Genomic DNA, 8,838 nt, shown 5'->3' on the forward strand with positions numbered 1-8,838 from the left:
TTACTGTCAACGATTTTCGGTTTCTGTTTCAATTTGTTCCCATTAATAGTGGTACATGTACAATTTGTTCCAATAAACTTGAAATTTGTCAAGAAACTTCGCTTATTTTTCACTATCATCTTTAGGCACATCAGTCATAACAAGTTGGTATAGTTAAGTTGTAGAACATTGTAAATATGAATTTATTATTCGATATTTTTGGGAAAAATTTACTCAATGTAACATGTACCACTTTCGCTGGCACCGGTTCATATGCGGGCGGCGTCTCTGCATGTCGCTGCATTGACATATGTTGTTCTTATATTTGATGATTTTTGCCTTTCTCGTATACTAAGTATACGTAAAGGCTATATGATCGCTCCAAAAACTTTATAGAAGGCCCGGAGACCCATAGTGTTATATACCGATCGACTCAGTTCGACGAATTAAGGTGATGTCTGTGTGTGTGTATGTCTGTGCGCACCCACCCAAAAAAATGTAGCAAAAGTGTCACTCATTTTTCGGGCACTTATCCTTGCTCGACGCAAGTTACATTCGACACAGAATTCTGTCTTTTGTTTCCTACTGAAAATTTTCCATTTTCTATAAAAAAAAAACAATTTAAAAAGTTTGTCACTCATTTTCAGGTACTTATCCTTAATCGATTTGCTTGCAACAAGTTGCATTCAACGCAAAATCCTGTCTTATTGTTTCCTATTGAAAATTGGCCAGATCAGACTACGGGCTCAGAAGTTATGGCCAAATTACTTGATGAAGCCGCAATTCTCCAGAGTGCCGGAATTTGGAGGGTTTACTTCCCGTTCTAATCAGAACGGCGCACAGGAACCGTACAGCAACTTAGCACACACCAGAACACTATTCTCAGGATCGTCCCTTTTTTGATGAACGTGGATAACAGAAAAAAAAAAACAATAGCCGAACGAAGTACTTTTGCACGCTACCGAGTTATATTTCGTACTGCCCTCTCACTACAATATAAATACTTGCTACGGTGCAATCAACAGGATGATAAAGACATTTGCTCTCGTGAGAATTTATGCTTCAACGTTAGGATGGTTCGATAAATTCTAAGTGTTTCGGAATTCAATATTAAATTATTTTTCTTTTAATTCTATGATCGTTGAGGACCGATCATTACTAACACACGAGAAAGGCTCTATCACCGCTAGGTGGTGATCTGTTTTTTTTTTAAATAATTTAATGACAGCGATTTTTTTAAATTTAAATTGAAGTTCATCACTTCTTCTATTAGTGAGATCATCTCCTCGATGGGCATGGGACATACCTTTGTAATTAACGTTAGGTCTAGAGATGCAACGATAACTAGCATTAAGGCAAAATGTATCTCAAAAACACAATTAACTATTATACTCAAGCATATGTATTACCTTGAAAATCTTATACCAAATCGTTCATTCACTCCTACCAGGACAACATCGACCTCCCGCCACCAATTGGTTTCGACGTTCCGGAGGACGACCACAAACTGCCCTCGGCAAAGGCATCCTTTTTGTGTGACACTGCCGGTGCTGGCATCGTGCGCCAGTTTCTGGAACAGTATTTTATGATCTACGACTCGGACAATCGACAACCGCTGCTGGAAGCGTACCACGAGCATGCCATGATTTCCATGACCGTCTTCAACAGCCCCAGCCAGAGCAGCCAACAGCGATTACAAAGCTACTTGACCTACAACCGAAATTTGACCTCGAAACGAGATCTGGACACACGGTGTCGTTTCCTGAAGATGGGTCGTTTGCCGGTGGTGTCATTCCTGTCCGAGCTGCCCAACACCAAACACGACCCGCAAACGTTCGTCGTCGATCTGACGCTATTCACGGTACGTTATTTTATTCTTTACCAAATAATATACAACCATTAATAAAAGGGTACCTTACATAAAATTTGAAAATAAATAATTTCATTTTTTCCTTACAGCCCCAGCTCATTCTGCTAACCGTAACTGGCGTATTCAAAGAACGAAAACTAGCTGTCATCAACGAGCCATATCGATCGTTCCAGCGCTCGCTTGTGATCGTTCCCTCCGGAAGTGGGTTCTGCATTCGCAACGAAATGATCCACATCAACAACGCCACCCGGATACAGGAGGAGAAAGCATTCAAGGACCCAACCTCCAACGGGTTCCAATCTACGGCAGCAGTGGCACCTCCGCCAGCTTCGGTGGCTCCCGTTGCTCCGATAACTGCCGTCCCGCCGGTGGTTGGTGGCCCCGACGACAACACCAAACTTCAGATGGTTCAAGCGATGGCCGCCCACAGCAACATGAACCTGGAATGGAGCCGGAAGTGCTTGGAGGAAACGAATTGGGACTTCGAACGAGCCGGATTCGCATTCACCGAGCTTCACAAACAGAACCGGATACCGCCGGAAGCGTTTGTCAAAAATTGAGAATCGTTTCGCAGCGAGGTACCACTGGATGTTGAAATGATGACGACGATGATGCGGTGGATCCGCAAGGGAGTCCCAACGGGGAAATATTTTAGGTTTAATTTGCTGTGGGGGGATAGGCGGGAGGGAGGGTTATGTATTGGGAGAAGGATCAACTTGTTGGTCTAAAAATGAATATCAAATTACTTATAAGAATATAAAAGACTACATTCAAGAGCAAACTGAAAATATGTTGGGTTTTTTTTTGTTTCATTACAAAACATTCTCAATGCATTAGTAATCAATTTGGTCCTTCTCTCAAACACATTTCAACTTTGTGTAGTTATTTGTAGGTAAGTGTAAGCAGTTTGAAACCGATGTAGAAAATGCTTTAAAAGTATAATCGAAATGAACATTGTGGTCATTTGTACAGTAATAAAATGGCGAAAACAAATGCTCTAACTGGTTCACCAGCTATAGAATAGTTATTAAATGAATGAACAAAAACAATTGCGATTATAATGAAATTTTATGTCTTAAATATGTCCAATGCGTGACAAAACATGCATATTTTATTTATGGTTTACAGTCTGAATGTTTGTTTACAGCCAAAAGCAGCCAATTAATGCAAAGTTTTATATAATTGATAGAAAATATTTTCTTATCTATCCTTAATTTAAGGTTTTGTGTAAGTCATCTATCATGAAAGTAATCCATTGTAGAAAATTAGCTCCTAGCAAAAAATTTATATTTTTATTGATATTGACGAAAAGAATACCAACTGATTACTAAGTCAGTAAATTTCGATCATGAAAAGTAATGGTAAAATAAAAATATTAAATTACTTTTATGTAAACGTCTTGTACAACAAACATCCGAACGCCTATTATCGGTCATTCAAATTCGATATAGCGACACGAACGCCCATTGAAAAATTTTCATTTTTCGTTTTCGCTTCGTTTGTTTGTTCCCACTTTCGCGTTGGCATTTCGCGCACCTGATCCCAGCATGGATGACACGGTAACTAACCCGGTCACTAGCAAAGTGCCTATGCGCACTGCCGTTGGAGGCGCGGGCAACCACTCCAAGTAGCTACTCGTCGTTGAGCGACGATGACGCTGGCAATCCGCTGACGAAAAAAGCGGGAAAAGCAGCAGAGTCGCAGTTGCCAGAAGTGCAACCACTGCGGAAGGAGAAGTGCCCGCCGTTTTTTTTTATCAAGGGTGATTCGCCAGACCTGCGCCCAAAGCTCCGCCAACTGGTTGCCAGGGGTCTAAACTGGCTGTGTAGTGATGGTAATGCCAGCAAACAAAGACCACCACAAGTCCGTCGTGGAGTTCCTTAAGGCTTCATGATCTCCTCGAAGCCGGTCAAGGCTTTGCTGCGTGGACTTCACGATATGGATGAAAAGGAGATCATGATGGAGTTGGAATTTTTGTGACCTCAAACTTGTCGCCATCCTCAAAATCGCTCGTCACGATAAGACGAGAAAGTGCCGGGATCAGTTTTTCCCGGTCGACCCCGAATAATGTGCAAACCTCTCCTCATTCACTTCCCCGCGCTCAGCCTGTTTTCGCTCTAACTAACCAATCACAAGTTAGTCATGCTTGTCGACTGCTGCTCGGCGCGCCAGATTCTCTGCAAGCTGCAGGCAATCTGAGTGGCTGCAGTCGAAACTGCGTTCCACTTCTCCACTGCTTGGCACATTCTCTGGATAAGGGTATCCGGAGTTGTGTCCCGTCTGCAAACGTCTAGCATAGCTCTTCTTTCGACATCAAAACGAGGACATACGAAGAATATGTGTTATGCAGTTTCATCAACACCTGGGCAGTCAGGACAGACGGGACTCTCCGCGTGCCCAAACCTGTGGAGGTACTTCCGGAAGCAGCCATGGCCTGACAGAAATTGTGTCAGATGGAAGTGAACTTCTTCATGGGGTCTCCCCACCCAGTTCGATATGTTAGGTATCAGCCGGTAGGCGCTGCCATCTGACAACCGAAGTTACCAAAGCTCGAAACACTCTTCGTCTTCCCGGATGACCAGTCCGACTGGCATCATGCTCGCAATCACGCAGGCTGCATCGTGTGATATCGTGCGGTAGGCAGATATCACTCTGAGACACATCAAGCGGTATGTGCTCTCAAGCTTCCGCAGGTAACTGGTAAGCCCCAGAGGTCTCGCCCAGGACGGGCCGCCGTACCTAAGAATAGATACGGCAACGTCTGCCAGTAGCCTACGTCTACCGGCACACACCTTGGGACTGTTGGACATCATCCTCGATAGTGCCATAATAGTAGTCGAAGCCCGAAGGTCAGCTTGTCGTCTATAACGGCCCCAAGGAGCTCCAAACTCCGCTTTGATGCGATCGCAACTTCACCCACATGAATCACTGCATGTTGAACCAACTTGCGGTTGTTGACGGTAACCACCTCCGTCTTATGTTGAGCGAGCTCCATGCCTCTAGCACTCGTCCGATCCGCCCTCGTGCTGATCGCGTGTGCTGGGGTCAATTCTATCTCGGAAATTGACTCCTCGTAGATCTGTAAGGTCACGTCATCGGCGAAGCCACCATAATGTTCCATAATACCAGGCCCAATATTGAATCTTACGGAACTCCTGTGGTAATAAGAACGCTGCATCGGTCTTGTATTATAGTACACGGTTCGGAAAATAGCTTTCCAAAATCCGGTACAGGCCTACCGGCAGCTAAGCCGGTGTAACGAGAGCGCGATGGCATCTCAGCTTGTGCTGTTGAATGCGTGCTTCACATCAAGTGTCACTAATGCACAGTATCGAATACGCGAATACCTCGTTTTTACCACCAACCAGCGTCCAACGTGGACTTACCCTTGCAAAAACCGAACTGATTGCTCGCCAGGCTGTCCACTGCACTGCCCAAGCGTTAAAATCTCCTGCTATGACGACCGGATTACGACCCACTAGGTCAGACGATAGCCTATGGACCGCCTCTTAGGCGTACAGAGGTCTTCTCGACCTGTGTGCCGCACTGGTCAATGACGGCAGAGACGCCGTCTTCCGCGTTCGTGACCTTATCCAGTTGCTTGCACTGGAGGGTCACTTCCGCCCCCAAAAACCTCACCTCGGCGCCGTCACCCAAGACCTCTTGGGCCAGCTTCCTGTAGTCAGTCTGAAACTAGATCGTCAATATATCAATAGCCAGGCCAGACCAGGACACAAGAGACTCTCCGGCAATCCCAGGGTCGGCTAACTACTGGGTAATCAAGGGTTTTTCGCGGTAAACAAAAACTAACAACACGGGAACTTTCACATTACTTGCACATATTTTATTTTTCCTAATTGTGGCGTGTGCGTGTTGTTCTGTGTAATAAATTTGTGTTAATTTGTTAAGTGTGACCTATTTTTAATGTTGGTACCGGTACATACCGCTGCTGCTTCGGTTGTTGGGGCCGGAATAGCCGGCACAGCGACTCCTGTCCAGCTGTGCGGCCAGAAATCTCGCCGGAATAGCGAGGCGAGCGGCTATGCGGACGATCGTCGTCCGACGGGACCAGCGGGCGTTGCTGGACGATGGTGGGCAGGCGTCTTCCCTCGTAGGCGCGATCGGCCGGCCGTGGCTTAGCCACCTTGGACGCCCGAGAGGGGAATCCCTCCTTGACAATTAGGGCCTTCGGCCCGAGGAATCGTCCGGTGAAGGACGTCACAATCCTTTATTACACTGCACTTTGAAATTCACGTCGTCAGCACACGGACGCCTGTTTTATTAAGAGGCCGAAATTGGGCAATGGCTACTCTTTTATTACCAATTCCCACTTCATTTTCCCGCTATTTTCTATCCATTTTCCGTCAACATGACATTTGCTTCCATAATGATGCCATGTTGAATAATTGGGTCCTAAAATGAAGAATCGATATTCGACTTTCTTTCAGGGAACGATGAAGGTAATCATTCTAAACGTGTCAGTTTTTCTTTAGACTTAAAAATCGAAAAGAACATTGTTTAATTTGAAATTGAAGAATAGATGCAAAATGCTTCCTCGACATTTTCGGTCTTGTTTGACGTACGGATTCAAACACACTAGCAAAACACCGCAGGGCACTTGACTCAACCTTTGACAGTTAATATATGGGCCTGACGTTTTGGGCTGATGGTTGATTCGTTCTGAAATGTTGCACAGACCAATATTTGCCTCAAAATGTATTAAACATAAAAATATTATTTTTACTGGTTTAGACTTTTACCAGATTTTTTATAACATCGGTTCAAGTATTCTTGACCGATGCACTATCGTTTGCAACCATAAACGAGGAAGAACTTTAGGACCCAATTGGTAGCATGTCCATTCTTTTACAGCGGCACAATCCCTAACGCTTCTGTGGTAGCATCTACTGTTATTGCACAAGAAACGTGAAGGTTCCGACAAAACATTATAAAAACAAAACAAAAATTAACAATTTGTAACCAAACGGTTACAAGTCCCATTCATTTAATTTATTCAGACTAAGGCCGAAGTGGTCTGTGCGGGGTATAAGAGTCTTCTCCATCCGGCTCGGTCCATGGCTACACGTCGCCAACCACGCAGTCTACGGAGGGTCCGCAAGTCATCTTCCACCTGATCGATCCACCTTGCCCACTGCGCACCTCGCCTTCTTGTGCCCGTCGGATCGTTGTCGAGAACCATTTTCACCGGGTTACTGTCCGACATTCTGGCTACGTGCTCGGCCCACCGAAGTCGTCAGATTTTCGCGGTGTGAACGATGGGTGGTTCTCCCAACAGCTGATGCAACTCCGTGGTTCATTCGCCTCCTCCACATACCGTCCGCCATCTGCACCCCACCATAGATGGTACGCAGCACTTTCCTTTCGAAAACTCCAAGTGCGCGTTGGTCCTCCACGAGCATCGTCCAGGTCTCGTGTCCGTAGAAGACTTCCTGTCTAATGAGCGTTTTGTAGATTGTCAGTTTGGTACGGCGGCGAACTCTATTCGATCGGAGTCATCTATCTTGCGGAGTCCAAAGTATGTACGATTTCCAGCCACTATGCGTCTCCGAATTACTCTGCTGGTATTATTTTCGGCAGTCACAAGTCAGCCCAAGTACACAAATTCTTCTACCACCTCGATTTCGTCACCACCGATGCAAACTCGCGGAGGGTGGCTCACATTTTCTTCTCTTGAACCTCTTCCTATCATGTACTTCGTCTTCGACATGTTGATGACTAGTCCGATCCGTTTGGCTTCCTTCTTCAGTCTGATGTAGGCTTCCTTCATCTTTTCAAAGTTACGTGCCATAATATCTATGTCGTCGGCGAAGCCAAATAGCTGGACGGATTTATTGAAAATTGTACCACTCGTGTTAATCCCTGCTCTTCGTATTACCCCTTCCAAAGCGATGTTGAATAGCAGACATGAAAGACCATCAACTTGCCGTAACCCTCTGCGGGTTTCAAAGGGACTCGAGAATGCCCCTATAACTCGAACTACGCACATCACCCGATCCATCGTCGCTTTGATCAACCGTGTCAGTTTATCAGGAAATCCGTGTTCGTGCATTAGCTGTCATAGCTGGTCCCGATCGATTGTATTATATGCGGCTTTGATGTCGATGAATAGTTGATGTGTGGGCACGTTGTATTCGCGGGATTTTCGCAGTACCTGGCGAATGGCGAACACCTGGTCTGTGGGGGAACGTTCGCCCATAAAACCCGCCTGGTACTGCCCCACGAACTCCTTTGCAATTGGTGCTAGTCGACGGCATAAAATTTGGGAGAGTACTTTGTAGGCGGCGTTCAGCAATGTGATTGCGCGGTAGTTGCTACAATCCAGCTTATCTCCTTTTTTGTAGATGGGACACACGACACCTTCCATCCACTCCTGCGGCAAAACTTCCTCCTCCCAAATTTTGGTAATGACCCAGTGCAGCTCTCTAGCCAGTGCCTCACCACCGTGTTTCAGTAGCTCTCCTGGTAGTTGGTCAACCCCAGGGACTTTGTTGTTCTTCAGTCGGCCAATCTCCTCCTGGATTTCCTGGAGATCCGAAGCCGGTAGAATTATGTCCTGCGAGCGTTCCCCCAGATCCATCACCATACCGCCATCTGCCACATCGCCATTCAGGTGCTCTTCGTAGTGCTGCCGCCACCTCATACCAGTCGTTTCTCTGATCCGGGGGCACCGTGCCAAGTGCAGCGGTTGCGGTGCTACCAATGGCGGATCGAATATCTCTCCAGCCATCTTCAAGAGACGCTGCGCCTAGCTGCTCTTCCGTTGGAAGTGCCACTTCCAGCTGCTGCGCGTATTCTTGGGCTAGTCTACCATCTTGTAGCCGCCCAATGTTAAGCCGCGGCGTCCGACTTCGACGCGTGTTGTACACCGTCGAGAGTTTTGAGCGCAGGCATACTGCAACGAGGTAGTGGTCGGATTCAATATTCGCACTGCGGTAAGTGCGGACGTTCGTGATGTCGGAGAAGAATTT

At 46.1% G+C, this 8,838-nt stretch overlaps 1 protein-coding gene across 1 annotated transcript in view; it reads left to right on the top strand.

Annotated features, from left to right (window-relative positions):
- The window catches only part of LOC134224917 (nuclear RNA export factor 1), a 39,403-nt gene extending 36,165 nt beyond the window's left edge, over positions 1–3,238 (top strand). Inside the window, exons 5-6 of the mRNA XM_062704571.1 lie at positions 1,430–1,840; positions 1,939–3,238. Of these exons, the coding sequence (XP_062560555.1) occupies positions 1,430–1,840; positions 1,939–2,409 (882 nt within the window). The 3' untranslated portion in view covers positions 2,410–3,238. The remainder of the gene's footprint in view (positions 1–1,429; positions 1,841–1,938) is intronic.
- Positions 3,239–8,838: the final 5,600 nt, after the last annotated feature.

Source organism: Armigeres subalbatus, chromosome 3, assembly GCF_024139115.2.
Source record: "Armigeres subalbatus isolate Guangzhou_Male chromosome 3, GZ_Asu_2, whole genome shotgun sequence".
Taxonomy (NCBI): domain Eukaryota; kingdom Metazoa; phylum Arthropoda; class Insecta; order Diptera; family Culicidae; genus Armigeres; species Armigeres subalbatus.